Source organism: Mercurialis annua, linkage group LG3 (assembly GCF_937616625.2).
Source record: "Mercurialis annua linkage group LG3, ddMerAnnu1.2, whole genome shotgun sequence".
Lineage (NCBI taxonomy): Eukaryota > Viridiplantae > Streptophyta > Magnoliopsida > Malpighiales > Euphorbiaceae > Mercurialis > Mercurialis annua.
This window is the reverse complement of record NC_065572.1, coordinates 2,396,055-2,412,964: the sequence shown is the minus strand read 5'-3', so window position 1 is coordinate 2,412,964 and position 16,910 is coordinate 2,396,055. Positions and strand designations below refer to the sequence as shown.

Sequence of the window (16,910 nt, the reverse complement as noted above, 5' to 3'; positions counted from 1 at the left end):
TCGCATTGTGTGTTCTTAGATCTATACCAAGTCATCGGGTTGAATTTTTGATGATTTTATTTGTCCGGTTTCTTAGTCCTTTTCTCCCCTATTATAACGCTATCATTAATAGACGTGAAAGATTAATAGATGTGTAGTTTCCTTTTTTGTCAAAATTAAATAAAAAAATTAATCAAAATGACTAGGTGTACTTCATGCCCTCTTAGATTGACTCAAATAATCTTTTTTATTTTAAATTGGATATGTACAAAAATTGAACCGAATCAAAATTCCTAAATCCAAACTAAACTCATATTTTTGATTCTGTTTGGTTTTTTTCCACCTCTATTTATAATCTATATAGTGCACTCAATTAATAACATATATGATAGATTTGGTTTATAATCCTACACTCAACGCTTTTAATTCTTTTATTTTACTTTTATTTATGAATAAATGTTTTTATTATTTTACTTTTAGTCTATTTTTGATAAATATTTTTGATTAAAAGAATACTATCACAAATTCAAAAAAAAAATCAGTTTAAATCGAATATATATATATATATATATATATATATATATATATATATATATATATATATATATATATATATATATATATATATTATATAGTTGATAAAAATTAAAGTTATAAATAAATCATAGATGGTTTTAATTGTCTGGTTTCTTAGTCCTCTTATTCTATCATAATACTTTGATCAGTAAACGTGGAAGATTAATAAATAAAATATTTCATCAAAATAAAAAAAAAATCAAAATTGTAAAGTGTGTGGTTAATTATAAAGTGAAATTTACCATATTTATTAATGAATCTCCCCTGAGATTCAACTTATTTTTAAATTATGTATGGTAACACATAGATTAAACATGTGATTCATTTCAAATGAAATAAAATGAATTGAATAGTCTTTGACTTAGCAATATGAATTGTCCGTCTGTATGCTTGAGAATCATGGTGCCACTTCTCACTCGTCCACAATCCTTTCAAGTACACGTTGGATTAATAAATAAAAAATAAAATAGTTTCTAATTTTGTTCCATTTCTCAAGTTGACATTTTAATAAATTTTTAGTTTCAATTATAATCCTTATAATTTTAAGCTACAAAAATCAACTAATTTTTTAACAAAAATCTAGGGAGCTAATTTCTTCTTTTATAAATTTTTTAAATCTAATTATCCTAAATATTTATTCTAAATTTAATTTTTTTCCTAAATAGACTGGGCCAATCACTTTAAAACACGTCTCATTAAATGACGGTATCAATGTAATTTTGTTTGCTAAACTCACAAGGAAAAAAGCATTTACTTTCATATGAATATATAAGTCAAAATTAAATTTATAATTAGTCTCATGATCACAACTAGGGGTGTGACTGAGTCGAGCTAACTCGCAAGCTACTCGGGATTGACTTGAAAAGTACTCGAAATATTCGGGATTGAATCGAGCTCGAGTTCAAGCTACTCGAGTTAATTATCGAGTCGAATTCGAGCTCCAAAATACATGACTCGATGAGCTCGCGAGCCTAATCGAGTTTTGGTTAATTTACCTTTTTACCCTTTATATTTATACATATTTATAAAAATACCGTCAATTTAATATTAAAATATAATTTTTAAATATTTATATAGATAATCGTGTCGAGTCGATTCGAACTCGAGTCTCAATTATTCTATCGAATTCGAGCCCGAGTTTCTAAAATGAAAATCAATCAAGTTCGTGTCGAGTTTCGAGTTTCAGATTTTTGAGTCTAGCTCGAGCTTGGTAGTGTTTCGACTCGACTCGACTTGCTTACACTCCAAATCACAACGATTGAGATCGTTGTCGAGATGTTGAAATCGCATTCGATTCAAAAATTTAAGAGCCCTTCTATTAATTTATTGTCGATGATATATCAAAACAAAGTTAACATATTGACCCCACGCCATGAGTTTCATAAATATTGTTAACTTTTAATATACCCAAACCGGCCAATACACACCACTAATTAGGACTTGTTTTGTCAGTTTATTAATTATTTAATAAATTAGGAATTGTTTTTTGAGTTTTTTAGTAATTGCTTAAATAGAAAACCTAATCCAAATTGGAATATAGTAAAGACTTGATGTCCAAGTTAAAAACAAATTCACTAATCGTTTTCCTAAAGGGTAAAAAATAAATCAGTTCTATAAATATGTCATCAAGTCATTAATTTCTTCATTATCAAACTGTTTCAGAGTTTTTTCTCTTTATCAGAACATTCTTGATCAGAGTTTTTACACTCAGCATGGCAGCCATAGATGAGCATCCATGGCTTGTATTCTTCCATGAAAAGCCTGACCAGTTTCAGAGTTTTTTCTCTTTATCAGAACATTCTTGCCAGAGACGGAGCATTCCTCAGCTACATGGTAAGACTGTGGCGCACTGCAACTTTGGATGGCTGGTTTTACTTGATAAATATTCTGATGACTGCTTTCTATTCAACCCGACATCCATGCTCCGAATTCAATTGCCTCCTTGCGGATCGTTGCGATCTCAGGAATATTACTGTCTCCTTACTGCACCTCCCACAGATTCAAACTGTGTGATTCTGTTTTCAACTAATCCTGCAGATTCCATCGTTTCGTTTCAATTTCTGAAGCTTGGAGACACTCGCTGGTCTTTTCAGGACTTGCAGTTTCCTAGCGACAGCGATCAACCTGGAATAGTGAGTAATCTAGTTTCTTGTCAAGGAAAGGTTTATGCTCATGCTTGGCCGGAGAATGTGTTTAGTCTTGCCGTCGATGCCGGTACAATTACGGTTGAGGATTTGAAGATGGCGGAAATTCCGTGGCAGTCGAGGCTACCGGGGTTTAGTGGTTTGTTAATAGAATCGGTGGAATCGTGTGGCGAGGTCTTTCGTGTAGAATTCTTAATCTTTGGTTTTCTTTTAGATCCACTAGATATTTTTTATTTTCGAGTTTTGAAGCTTGATTTTTCCAGAAACGATTGGGTAGAAGTCAAAAGCATAGGCGATCGAGCATTTTTTATTACTGCCGGTCTTCGTACTCCTACCAATTTCTCATGCTCAACTAAACATTCAAACATCAGAGGTAATACTATTTATTTCACACTGCCTCAGGACAAGACTTTATACGCATTTCATCTGGAAGAAGAAAGCATCACCACTTATATGCCTTGCCCCGCTCCTCAAAGTGACTGTTCCCGGCCGATATGGCTATTAGCTCACTCTCATAGCCTCACTTCCGTCGACAAGCTTCAGCTTCCGAGTGTCCTGAAAGCAGGAAACGAAAAGATAATAGACGATGAACAAGAGGAGACTTGGTCGGCTCTTCCAAGTGAGCTTCTGTCTCTAATCAGCTCAACACTTTCGGGTCCAGACACCTTGAACTTCAATTTTGTTTGCAAATCATGGCAGTCTGTTTCGCTTCTAACTCCTTGTACAACCCAATTGATCGAGCCGTCAAAAACATTGTCAGATATCCCTCAATTTCCGTTACTATTGTTCCTCGGACGTGATGATGATAGGCCAGTCTGCAATTTTTATAATGCTCTAAACAACACTGCCTACACACTAAATGTACCAGAGATTGGCAATGCAAGAGTCCGATTCTCGAAAAATGGATGGCTACTTATGTCTAGAGGTGACATTGAAATGTTCTTTCTCAATCCCTTAACCAAACAAAGAATTGATCTTCCTGAACTGAACACTTCTTACAAGTTTCATGGAGTTTCTTTCTCTGCACCTCCAACTTCATCCGATTGTGTAGTGCTTGGCGTCTACACTGGATATCTATGGGACCAATTATGTATAACCTTTATACGCCATGGTGAAACAGATTGGACTTGTTTTGAGCTTAACGAGTATTCCAAATTCATTATATCTCATTCCAATCCTGTCTTTTATGATGGGCTCTTTTATTGTTTAGGAAGAAATGGAAGGTTGGGAACTTTTGATCCTCAGAAAGATGATGAAACCGGATGGACTCTTCTTCCTTCGCCGGAAAATCCGTGTGTCTCATCCCGGAGAAACTATTTGATAGAGTGCAATGGAGATTTGCTCTCAGTTTTTGAAGGTTCTTCAGGAAAGTACATTAAAGTTTTCAAGCTTGACAAGCAATCAATGTCATGGCAGAAAGTTGATAGCTTAGGAGATGAAACTGTACTGTTTGTAAGTCGCACAACTTCATTTTCAGCACAAAGCAAAGCTCCAAGAATCGGTAACAAAGTCTTTTTTCCAAGATTCAGAGACGGCTACTGTGATTTCTATTCTTTGGTAACAAATAAATTTCACTGCTTGAAGATTGATATGGCCAGAGATGATTTTTACGGCACGACGGAGAAGTTGCATTGCGGCTGGTTTGAACCTAACTTTCAGACACATTCTGATGAAGAGCTCCAATGGTGTGTTTATTCAAGTGATTCTGATTCTGAGTCTCATTCTGATTCTGATTCTAATTCTAATTCTGAAGAAGAAAACTGATTATGTTTTATGTATTGACTGTTTGTTGCTTAATTTAATTTTTTAATGAGAATATCCATATTCTGCACTGCTAAAATATCAATGGAAAGATGCAGCTTTTGATATTTCAAGAATTATGAGCATTTTCGAGCATTGAGATTGAAATACAAGCTTACTTTCTGAGGTATTATTTTCTTTCTATTTGCAAGTCCTTGCAGATTTTTTCAAGTCCCGTCATCTCCAATAATTTATGATTATTAAAAGAATTTAAAAAAATTGTAACTCTTTATTTCTTTTGTCATGAACGTTATAACGAACCGAGTTGCTAGACATTCGGCTCAATTAAAACTCGGTTCATATTCATTGGTATGCTGAATGAACCTAGCTCAAACTTGATTTCTAATAACAAAGAATTTGTTGAATTGTTTGCTTATATTCTAACAGAACAAGCTAAGTTTTAAAATTTCACACGATCTACTAGTTAAAATCTTCATTAATAGTTTTTTTTAGTAAGAAACTCAGAACAATGTCTATTACAAATTGAAGGATTAGTAGGCAAGAAGCATACATTCTTTTAACTCTAACAAATGAGAGAAAAAGTATAAAATCCTTCATCAAAAAAAAAAGTTAGATGCTTCATTACATCTGAGTCGAGGGTCGGAAAGGCAAGAACGATGACTTTCTGTAATTTTTGGGTGCTTTCAACTTAAGAGGACTCCATACCAACGATTTCCGTTGCAATGCAACAACTGTAGGATGCCTCGGCCTCCACGAACCAGCCTGTGTTGGAGGGCTCCCCCTGAATTTACTACTGCTTCTCATGGCAGTTGTTGGTGTCATCTCTGACGTTGACTGGAGTTCTGGCAACGGAGAGAACAATCTTGAATATCTCGGCTTTCTTGAGTCCTTTATGAACGACTGCCGGCCAACAGCAGAAGTACGGAGCGGCGTTGTCCAGTTTGAGTTGGGCTCTGGGCGAAGAAGAGTAGCCACAGATGCCCGTCTTCTGGGCTGAAGAACCTGTGCAGATGTGTTCGGAGAAGGCCTGATGGCCATAGTAATGCGTCTTGGCTGCATAAGGCTTTTCATAGCTGTTGGATTATTTCTTGAAATATTTTCTTTATCCTGCACTGAAGGTTGATGGACAACGGAAGCAGTGGAATTGCGTCTCTTGGTTTGGAGAGGAGATGGATGAGGAATAAAATTGGTGATTCTTCGCAGTGGCATCCTCAGATTTGAGGGAGCTAAAGGAGGTTTCCTCTCTATCTTGGCCTTCTCTACAGCTGCATGCTTTACAGATGGCAATGAGGACTGGGAAGAGGCAGCTGCAAAGACTCTCGTTTCCTGCTTTAGTCTCGTCTTCCTTTCCTCTGCCAATTGATTCTCAAGTTCCCGAACCTGTTGCCAAATAAACTCAGTTGTTCATCTCATATCCAAAAGGCTGAAAAAATTATCAGCTGAATATAATCTGTTCAAAAAATACTGTAAACTTATTCAAGCAAAAGCTCGGGATAAACATCAAATCAGCTACCTTTTCTTGAAGGCTTCTGCATTTGTGCTCCCTGGCAGCAAATTTTAATTGCAAAGATTGCAGATTGTCCTGCAACTTCTTTGTTTCTTTATCATCATGCTGTAGCTTTTCTGCCTGCCAATTTACCATTTAAGACAAGCTCAGTTGCAATACTGTTATGCAAAAACAGAAAAAGAGTCTAGTTTCAACAATACCAACCATTTGCTTATACTTGAAAAGCTCGGTGAAATCTGCCTGCTTGCGAGCAGGACCACTTTCTATTCCACGAACTCGAGCAGCAAAATTTAGTGAGCAAAGAGTCTCCCCAAGGTCACCAGCACTTGGGCTTATCTGGACAAACATCAAGGTCTTGCAATCTCCTCCTGCATTATAAATTCCATTAAGCATCTTTATTAAAGAAAAAGGAACGGTGCGGCAGCAAAAACTTCAACAAAAAATGAAGTTGCTCACCTAGAGAGCTCTGCAGAATATGAGTGAGCTTTGAGTTCCTAATTTACATCGGAAAAAAAATCTCAGATATGATAGAAGTGTTAGATATACATATTTTATGCAGTCCTCAGTGGCAAAAGAGAAAAACCTGTATGGTATGTGGCCTGTTTTTGAGGCAAGAGAAGAAATAACATCGCCAAGTGCTGAGAGAGATTTGTTTATAAATTGTGATTCCTTCAGCCTTTCTCCTTCCACCTCTATCTTACCCACACGTTCACTGCCGGCCAAATCAACCAGCCATAGGTGACTCCTTGTCTTCTGCCCATTTATTAAATTATCCCCTTTAATTGTTACGCGCAACAAACTGCACAGAAGCAATGGATTGGTCATTAGCATAAATATAGGTGTCCTGTTTGGTTGATGGATGAACTATCTAAACTTAGCTAAACCTATCTTCCATAAAGAACCAGGCTGGCTTACCACTTTGTAAGATTCAATGTAGTCAATTCAAAGAAAGAAGAAAAAGGAAAAAGGAAAAAGGAGGATTTATAGTTACCAGTGAGAGCGGCTGCTAAGCTCATTAGCATTTGTAGATCCAACTGATCTGGCTCGGCTTCCAGACTTGAGCAGCTCCCATACTTCCTGTGTACCATGAACACGAGCTTCAACAAGTCCTGGAACTTCCTGTGTCCCTTCTGCTGCTTGCTTTATCTCCAACCTTCATGAATGGATTAAAAAAATCGTTATCCAGTATCATATAACTGCCTAGTAAGATGGATATCTCTATTGACATTTGCATTAAAACACACACATGAAGCTCTTCCAATATTTATTCCAGCATTTCAATCGTATAAAACAGATACTAACAATTGAAACGATTAAAGACATCAGTATGCATCACTTGAACTCAAAAGAAAACCAAAAACAATACAGAACTAGCAAATAGTAACTGAAAACTAACTAACTATTAGGCGGCTAATTGGAGTTTCTAATCAAGAGGTCCCCTATAATCATAAAAATTATAGACATTGGCATACTATGCTTGAGGTTAAATTAGAAAGAACGCAAAGCTAACAAGTGATAACTTAATAGAAACTTACTTTTTAGGCGGCTGGTTGGAGTTTTCCACCAAAAGGTCCCTTATCTTTTCATTGTAAACCTCCAACATGCTAACAAACAACTCATAGCGCATAACACCTCTTCTCTCTTGAGAAATACTGAACAACTCCTCCAAAGTTCTGTAATTCACTCCTCTGCTATCAGGGGTACCCTCCATGGTATAAGTCTTCCCTGTTCCAGTTTGCCCATATGCAAATATGCACACATTATAGCCATCCAGCACGGAAGTCACGATGGGTTTAGTTTGTGCAAAGACAGCCTCTGCGCATTAGTGAGAAAAATAAGATCCAAATAGAAACATTTGTAACATAAAATTTGATCACTGACAACAAAGTTGGGAATAACATCTAAGGGTTACCTTGGTCATCTTCCGGCTTAAACACGTGATCAAACTTAAATTGCTTTTTTGAAGAATCGGAAGAAACAATATGCAGCCCATTATCCAAGGATGGGTCAAATTCAACAATGCCATTGGAACCATTGACAATTTCACTTTGGTTTAGTGGTCTACATCTGCAGAAGACCCTAATATTTCCTTTAAGCTCAATTACTTCATTGTAAAGTCGTTTGCGTTCAGACGACTCTTCCAAGTACTTCTTCTTCAAAAGTTCATGTTCATTAGCTGAGGCCGACAAAATAACAGATATATATTAGAACTAGGAAGACAAGAATAACGCCAAAGATGTAAATGGGAAACTTACTGAGAAGCCGAATAGTTTCCAAGATGTCAGAGCCAGGAAAGGATTCCGTATTAACATTCTTCACCTGATTGGAGAGAATTGAATGCTCTTTCTTCAGATTCTAAAGAAGAAGAAAATCCGAGTTAATAAACAAAAGAATTGAAGTAGTAACAACGATTCTAATCAAGAAGAAATCACAGTTAATAAACGAAAAATTGAAGTAGTAACAACAACAAGGAGGTTCTCTTGGCTTCATAACCCTATTTCTTTATCAATCGTATCGAGAAGCGTAACCCAAAAAAAAAGTAAAGCCTTACTTGAATTTGACAGCTTAAATTGTTAATTTTCTGTAATATTGGCAATGTTGACTCATGAGCTGAAGTAGTCTCTTGGTCTCTGCTAGATGCACTATCCTCATTTGTAGAATGTGCAGTTTTTTCAACTCTTTCTGAAACAATAACCCAAGAACCTCGTTTAATTCCAAGATTACACACGAAATTGCCTAATATTACATTGATTAACAAGGGTATTTGTACAAACACAATTAGAACATAGAACAAACAATAAGCATCCAAATGTTGTTTTCCAAAGCAAACGCATAATAACTTACTAATTTCTAGGGTTTGAAGTTTGAACTAACAGAATCAAAAGAAAACCTCGATTAATCAAAACAAAAAACGAGAAAAAATTAAATAAATTACCTCCTTCTTCTTGATTAGTATCCGTCTCTTGTAATTTCATATTTGCAAGAGACAATTCTGAACACAGAAAAAAAATTGAAATACCAACGGTAAATTAATATAATTCTCGCAAAATAGAAATGAAAACAAAGAAAAGAATCAAAAACCTGCAAAAGAGGACGATAACGAACAAATTGGACCGCAATTAGGAGTATTGTGATCGCAATTCACTGAAAGCATATTTTCAACGGTCGGATCTGCCAATTTTAAAAAACAATCAAGAAAAGAACATAATAACATCAATTTTTTTTACTGTAAAAGAGGAATAAATAGAGAGAGAGAGTACCTTCCATGGCGTTGTTAAGAATCAGAGATTAACAAATTGCAGAAAGAATTTGAGAGAGAAATTTTGAATGTTAGTGACAGTGTAGGGTTTTGATGATGAGATTAAATTTTGAATTAAGAGCCAGATAGCCGTTAGTTAGAAGCGCTGCTTTGAAAGGTATGTTATTTTTCAAGTTTAAAAGAAAAGGGATAAGGTACAAATTTGACCCTAATATTTACTCAAAATCTCACTTAACTCCTTTATCCTTTTCTGATCTCATCAATTTGATTCTCATATTTCTTTTCTTAACAAAAAAACACTACTTTTCGCCACAAGACTCCATCCAATATGGCAATGTCTTTTAGTAAAAAGGTATAAAAATGACTTTGATGTTTATTTCGATTTTCAATCAGCCACTTGAATTTTTTTTTATTATTCAATTTTCCACATGACTAATGCATAATTGGTTTGTTGCATGAATGATATGGCGCAACGGCTATGTAGTATAATTATCCTTTTTTATTGAAATAAAATTATAATTTATCCTCTAAAATAAAAAGAAATTAAAGTATTGTAATTAAAACAAAAAATTCATGGGAATTTAAATGGTGTTATTCATTACATTTCTATTTCATTTTATTTTTTGATCTAAAAAATTTAAACAATTGAACTAACTTGTTGATCTACCCTATTATTGGAAACGTGCATAATCTTAATTGAAAATTTAATATTTTTATTTGTATTTTGCACCAAAAATATTAAAATGACCATATTTACATTCATTTGTGAAAATGTAATACGGTGCCGTTTAAGCGATATGAAGGCCCAAATCGTCCATAGCCATACAATAACAGAACCAGAAACAGAAATAATTCGTAAGCTGGTAGTTGATCTGCCATGGCTTCTTCAATACCAAGCTGTTCTTTATACTCTTACTCTTCCTCACCATCATCATCTTCACTTAACAAAACCACAGTATCCGCCGCTCATTTTGCCTTATCTTCTTCACATCCAATCTTTAATGGTGTAAGCATTAGTTCTAGCTCAAGAATTTATGCCAAGTTTGATAAATTTCAAGGTGAGGACAGTGGAGTTGAAGAGGGTGTTGCCCAGTTACAAGAACAGCAACTTGAAGAAGAAGAAGATGACAGGTTTGCTGTTCATGCATTTGCTGTAACACTAATTCTGCTTAATGAATGTTTAATTAATTACAAAGCATGGTTAAATTAGTTTGATGGGAACATAATTGGTGTATAATTATACCCTTTGGAGGGTTTTGGTAGTTACTTGAGATTGAAGTTTTACAATAGTTTGTTGATTAAAGATATAGATTTTAGAAGATATTTGTTGATTCTTGCTCGAGCTGCATGATGAAAACAATTAGGGGCTTCTCATTTATACGAAATTGTTAACGTGATTGAAAGTGAGGGAGCACATCGTTGACATAGGTTCCAAATTATTTACGGGATTAACAGAAGCCTTTACTCGTTAACGGAATTGAAAGTGAGGGGTCATTAGTTGTACTACTGCCTACATGTTCTATTTGTTTTAGCTAGGAAGAAAAGAATCTGAAAGAAAGCTATTGATATAGTGTGTTGTAATTGTGTTTCAGCTGCTTGCCTTCTAACTTGGAGGGTGCAGTGCAGCAATCAAGCGAAGCTAGTGCTACGTTCGTATCTTCCGGAGGAATGAGAGCCATAGTATGTGCCATTATGTGATCTCATCGCATAGGAATTGGAATTAACTTTTTGCTTATCCACAGATTTGATTTGTGTAATAATCTAACTTTTTGACAGGTCGAGCTCTTAATTCCTCAGCTGCAATTTTTAGATGATGAAGGTGCACAAGCTGAGCTATGGGGACTTTCAAGGATTTTCTTGGATACACTTATTGCAGAAACAGGATGTCAGGTTCATTCTTTAAGTCGATCAACTTTTGTTTTAGCAGATTCCTGAATCTTACAAAAGATATAAATATAACTGGTCAATCCTTTAACTTAATGGCTTAAAAGTACAAAACTGGCTTTTATAAAAGATAACATGAAACATTAGATAAAGCCTTAGCCCTTATGCATAAATAAGGTTCATACTCTCAGATGAGCTAAAGCTTTTCTGGAGTTTGTGATAGCTGCGAATAGACAAGAAAGTTAGCATAAAATGAGAACAATGTAAAAGTCGCGAGACCTCATAGTTGGATCTAACTTCCAAGTAATGCCCAACACAAACAGAGACACCCTAAGTCATGTGAATCGGGAAAATGCCGTGAAGTTGGCGTGGTAATTAGTAACCCTATCAATGTTTGATTTTCCGAAAGTAACAACATTCCAGCGACAAAATTATGACTTAAAAAAGCTTTTTGGCTTCTTCCAATTTATTATTCTACCTTCTACATACATTCCAACACTACATACTAACTTTGGATTTTTAATCTGCAGAAAGTTAAAGCCATATTTCCAGATGCTGGCTCTGCTGCATTGCTAAAATATCAGTGGAAAGATGCAGCTTTTGGTTTTGCAAGGTGCTTTAGTGAAATCAATTTTTATGTCAAGCTTGGCGAATGACTTTTTCTGGTTTGAATTCAAGAGAGCATCATTGTCATATTAAGTTTATTTGATCTGAATTGCTTTTGTGCTTGTTTAATCACTTGATGATGTTTCGGCTTGCATGTTATTGAAACTATTTGCTTAATCTTTGTCCAGCTTAAGTGACCGAAAGCCTGTTGATAATGAAGATGAGATTGTGGTTATGGTTGTCCCTGATTATCAAATGTTGCGATTTGTAGAGAAAATTACATCCACTCTCTCTGATGATCCGGTATTTTCCTACCTTTCTAGATCATTTTGAGCAGAAAATGCTCATAATTTTATATAGTTATCTGAAATATGGATACCAAGCTTGTAATTGAATCTCAATGCTCGATAACTTTTTCTAGCCAAGACCTCTCATTATGTGGAACCCGCGTCTCATCAGCGAGGATGTTGGAGTTGGGATTAATGTACGCAATCTAAGGCGATACTTTCTGAGGTAAAGTTACTTGACCTTGCAGTGCATGGCCAATTTAGCCAAGCTTCTGTCTGCCGATACTGCTTTTTTATTATGCCATAATTCGTGCTTTCTTCTATAGATATAAATTACATTTTTAAAAGAAATTCTAACTGATTGGAAGAACCATGTTTTCTCTAGTTCTACAGTTTTTAACTAGTCTTAGGTTATTAATGCACCTAGTTAATTAAGATTTGGCTGCCCCTCGATTTGAGGAAAATGACACCTCGCGTGGCTATCGAATTTCTCTTGCAGCACTTTCACCACAGTTTACTCAATGAGACCTCTACCATCAGGTGCTATATTCCGATGCTACCCAGGGTAAGAGCCAGCCTACTTTGTTTAGACATTTGAAGCTCGAGACTTGATTTTTCACCTTTATGCAAACTGATCATTCTGCTCTAATTCATCACCAGGATGTGGAAGGTCTTTTATGATGACAAAAATAGACCAAACCGATACCTGCTTGCCAAGGAATTCATCAGGCGTCCCGACGCTGAAGAAGTTGAGGTTAGTTAATCATTAGATTAGCTGAAAAAACGATTAACCTCAGAATGTTCCATTCATTAGTTCCTGAATTTGTTCATACATAATCTACAGATAATATTTGGAAGCGCAGAAGAGGATTCCGAGCAGGGTCCATCCTTATTCAACCAAGCAGCAACCATCTTCTCCTCACTAAATAGATTCATGAAAGCAATTTCGAAATAGGTTTGATATCAATGTAATACCCAAATTTCAGAATCCAGATATTGTTCATATTTCATATAGTTGATCATATTCATATCACATGTTATTCAGATATTAAAATTTTATGACTAACTTTGGCAGGGGCTGCGCGAACGCAAGCCCCCATATAACAAATTATGACGTAGGCTCTCCCACTTGGGGAGACCTTAGGAGAGCACCCCTCCGAAGTGCAATGGAGATCACAATCCTAGGCCATAGGCCTTCTAGATCGCCCATTAACCCCGTCCAGGTAAGTATGGAGCTATGAAGCTATATGAGAAACATTTATTTGCTGAGATTTTCCTATTTAGTTGTACTTAAGCAATGTGGGATTAGCTGTGGTATTAAAGCATAAGAACGTCTCCAATAATTTTTTATAATTAAATAGAAGAAAAAGTTAAATATAATTTTTTTTTTAATTAAATAGAAGAAAAAGTTAAATATAATAATTTTTTAATCCGTGACTCTTTATTTTAATTTATTTTCATGAAAGTTAAATGACATTAATTTTTCTCCTTTTGTTAATTTAATTTTTCCACTCTTTGATGTTGAGAGAAGAAATACTTCCTAAAATATAAGTAAAAATTTATTTTAAAGTTAAAATCTTCTTTTGAGCTAAAATAATTGTCTATTTTATTATTTTCACAGGGTTTCTAAAAAATATAATTAATATTTTCAATTTATTTTTATTTTTTCTATTATACCTCTTAATAACTCACTTCTTTTTGAAATAGTACAGGGAAATTTATTTTAAATTGTTATTACTGAACAAATATTTAAGGGAAAAAGAAGGAAGGTGAACAAAAAATTGAGAGAGAAAAAGAAGAAAAGCGGCACAATTATTTTGAGAGGGAAAGTAAATATTAATTAATTATGAAGCACAATGAAATTTCAGCTTATGAAACTAACATTTATATCTTAGATTTATAATAAAAAAATATTGAACTTTTTGATTTGTTATTTAACTCTATTTAAAGAATATTGAAAAGGCATAAAAAAGGTTAGAAACTAAGAGAATCAGAATTTTCTCAATAAAAGTTTCTGAACTATTATTTCTTCATTAAAGTAAATCAACAACAAATATAAGAAAATTTAAAATGGAAATATACATTAAGGAGTTTACATAATATTAAATAAGCTGTGGTTTCATTTCTTTAGCCATTTTCACCAGGTAAATTTTGCAGTGAAGAAAAAGATTTAAATTGATTAGCAGGGGCTGCGCGAACGCAAGCCCCCTCTATCACAAATTACGACGTAGGCTCTCCCAACTTGGGGAGACCTTAGACCAGCACCCCTCCTAAGTGCAATGGAAGCCACTGATCTAGGCCATAGGCCACATTGACCACCCATTGACCCCGTCCAGGTAAGTATGGTTCAATGTCGCCTCCCCCTTATTATTTATATTCTCAACTCTTTATCTCTACTTTCTAAATTTCCAATGTGGGACAATCTATAAGGACTCAACTCAACCTTTTCTCCTCCTCCTCTCTTCAAAACAGCAGATATAAAGGTTAAACTCAAATAAGTTCCGGTGTTGATATCAGAACCAATCCACATGTTCGGTTGAAGTCTTCGGTTGTTTCTTTGGCTTTTGATACCGATTGTTCTCAAACCGAGCTTTAACAATAAGCGAATACAGAAAATCTGCATCGGCCGAGCTATCATATGGTACATCCAAGATGCTGCAATTCAGATAACACTATCTAAATCATATAACTGTAATGAAAAGCAAGTCTAGAAACAGCTGAGCATGTGTTTTAGGAAGTGTTGTAAAAACCAAACCCGACTGGCAGGTCCACTTCTTAAAAACTGAAAATACAGTTCACTTAACTTGTTGAACTAGTGGCCACATCGGCTTGTTCGTTTTTAAAACATTGGTTTTAGGTAGTTGAAACTAGAACTACCACAACAAAATGAGTTATTATGCTCTATAGACATTCATTATATAAAAAGTTCCCATGTTTATGCAGCTGCAGCTATAATAAAATGCAGTTCCATTTGATTCTTTGGATAAACTACCAAAGCGTCGAGAGTGGTTACCTGACAAGTAACTCTTCTAGAATAATTCTTTGTGAAGGTGTCACATAATGAATACAGTTTCTTGGACACTGACCAACTGCAAGCTGAACTTGGTAATCTTCACCATGTCCTGAACAAAACAATATTGATCTGGCAATATTAGCATTACCAAATGCTAGCTAAACTATAAGCTGCACTTAAATCATGCTTCAGCGTATATCCTTATCGTAGAATAGAAATAAAAGACAACACATAACTTGCCGGAGAATAAACCGACCAACCTTGCGATGTTGCCCTTGCGGTTCCGGTTGAAGACGAATATCCAAAGGCATGTGGGGCTGTTTGTACGCATGAATAAGGACAGCCTGCAGTTATGTTTACCCATCCAATCATCTAATGAGTCCTCCATTACATAGATTAGCCCATATTTAGAGGTTCTAGATGTTTACAACTACGCTGAACCGGAAACTTTTTCAATACTATGTTTCAGCATTTTGTTTCCATTTTCAGAAACGTTTATGAAACTTTGTAATTATGAAGTAAAATGTTTCATTTCAAGGTGTCTTGTTTCAAAATTTATTCATTTAATGTTTCCATTTCCGTGCTACATAGGTCTACGATAACAGATTTTAATCAACAGGATTTCATTTATAGAAGGTACCATGACATAAATTGAAGAAGATAGTACCTTTGCCAGCACAAAGAACTTCATTGACAAACACATCAAATGCTTCACACTCTGGCTTATCAAATGGATCCAAGCATTCACTGAGAATACATCTCCATTAATTAGCATTCAGCATATCAAACAGATAAAACCCAAAGTTAAACTAAAACATAACTCAGCATCAAAATTCACCTTTCAATGATCTCTGAACGGCTGAAATTCGATAAAACCTACAAAAATTCGACGAAATAATCACATCTTCAACCCACTCTTCCATTAATAAGCAGAACTAATACTTGAAAACGCACCTCATATGCTTGAATTACGCGGCGAATCATAGTATCAGAAATGTTACTGCCTCTGTTAATATCAGGATGAAACTGTTTTACCTTGGCTCTAAAGGCAGCTTTGAGTTCGGTGACGGAGCAGCCAGGTTCAACTCCGAGCACCATGTAAGCGGAGGAACCGGAGACGGGAGATTCATCATCTCCTGGTGATTCTGTGCAATTAGCAGTGAATTTGTGATTTGACTGAGAAGCGAAACGGTGTCGGAGAGGGTTTCTTGAATTGAAGTTGAGGAAAAGTTTGCGACGGTTATGATTAGTAACTGAGTTTTGAAATTGAAGAACTAAAGTGTTGAGACACAAGCTCTCCATTACCGTCTTCTGTTAGCAGGATTGTAATGACCGGTTACCAGCTTTAACCAACTCATAATTCACCGGAAAAGCAGTTCAAAAAAACGATGACCGGAGATTTGAGATTTTTTTCCATTCAAAACGGTGCGTTTAGCATGAGTTTGATTTGAGGCACTCCTCCAGCAGTTTTAAAGTTAGAAAAAGGATCATTTAGACCCTTGAACTTATGGATCCGGCTTGCAAAAGTCAAACTCGGAATATTTTGACAACTTAGTCCATGATTCTTTAAACTAGACCTAATTACATCACTATTATATTTTGAGTTGTACCAGTTTCAACATGTATTTTTTATTTGATACTTTATACCAATTCTAATATATTTGTATTCAATATTTTCATGATTGTTTCCCGCGCTCCGAAACATCAAGAATGAAATTGATTGGCTTTAATTTGAAAATATTATAAAATAAATTGTCAAAACGAGCTGAATTTGATTTATATAAACTTGTTACATGGATCAAGTAATGTTGTTGCTGGATGATCATAAGTTGAAGAGTTTTCATCCACATCAGTAGAAAGAAGCCCACCTGAAGAGGATGATAACCAAAACTAT

General features: G+C 35.1%; 4 protein-coding genes and 2 non-coding genes across 6 annotated transcripts; 2 read left to right on the top strand and 4 right to left on the bottom strand.

The window, feature by feature from the left end:
* Positions 1-755: 755 nt before the first annotated feature.
* LOC126671720 (uncharacterized) lies at positions 756-4,567 on the top strand. Its single transcript, XM_050365506.2, has one exon. It carries the CDS (start codon positions 2,268-2,270, stop codon positions 4,461-4,463), a length of 2,196 nt encoding a protein of 731 aa, XP_050221463.1. The 5' UTR covers positions 756-2,267; the 3' UTR covers positions 4,464-4,567.
* A 363-nt stretch (positions 4,568-4,930) lies between these two features.
* LOC126673415 (kinesin-like protein KIN-14S) lies at positions 4,931-9,387 on the bottom strand. Its single transcript, XM_050367555.2, has 13 exons — positions 9,228-9,387; positions 9,049-9,138; positions 8,903-8,959; positions 8,519-8,649; positions 8,223-8,322; positions 7,880-8,143; positions 7,503-7,782; positions 6,959-7,120; positions 6,551-6,766; positions 6,424-6,461; positions 6,172-6,335; positions 5,974-6,087; positions 4,931-5,840 (listed from the first exon to the last, which is right to left on the bottom strand). The coding sequence occupies exons 1-13, from the start codon at positions 9,232-9,234 to the stop codon at positions 5,082-5,084; spliced, it is 2,382 nt and encodes a 793-aa protein (XP_050223512.1). The 5' UTR covers positions 9,235-9,387; the 3' UTR covers positions 4,931-5,081.
* A 664-nt stretch (positions 9,388-10,051) lies between these two features.
* LOC126673417 (uncharacterized) lies at positions 10,052-13,036 on the top strand. Its single transcript, XM_050367557.2, has 9 exons — positions 10,052-10,357; positions 10,819-10,906; positions 11,003-11,116; positions 11,641-11,723; positions 11,905-12,019; positions 12,138-12,229; positions 12,503-12,568; positions 12,664-12,757; positions 12,848-13,036. Exons 1-9 carry the CDS (start codon positions 10,104-10,106, stop codon positions 12,956-12,958), a joined length of 1,017 nt encoding a protein of 338 aa, XP_050223514.1. The 5' UTR covers positions 10,052-10,103; the 3' UTR covers positions 12,959-13,036.
* A 38-nt stretch (positions 13,037-13,074) lies between these two features.
* Positions 13,075-13,234, bottom strand: LOC126675945 (U1 spliceosomal RNA). The gene has a single exon (XR_007640126.1). It is a non-coding gene; the product is annotated as a U1 spliceosomal RNA (small nuclear RNA).
* An 825-nt stretch (positions 13,235-14,059) lies between these two features.
* Positions 14,060-16,448, bottom strand: LOC126673419 (uncharacterized). Its single transcript, XM_050367558.2, has 6 exons — positions 15,971-16,448; positions 15,855-15,892; positions 15,684-15,763; positions 15,277-15,360; positions 15,017-15,125; positions 14,060-14,658 (listed from the first exon to the last, which is right to left on the bottom strand). The coding sequence occupies exons 1-6, from the start codon at positions 16,316-16,318 to the stop codon at positions 14,517-14,519; spliced, it is 801 nt and encodes a 266-aa protein (XP_050223515.1). The 5' UTR covers positions 16,319-16,448; the 3' UTR covers positions 14,060-14,516.
* LOC126675946 (U1 spliceosomal RNA) lies at positions 14,187-14,347 on the bottom strand. Its single transcript, XR_007640127.1, has one exon. It is a non-coding gene; the product is annotated as a U1 spliceosomal RNA (small nuclear RNA).
* Positions 16,449-16,910: the final 462 nt, after the last annotated feature.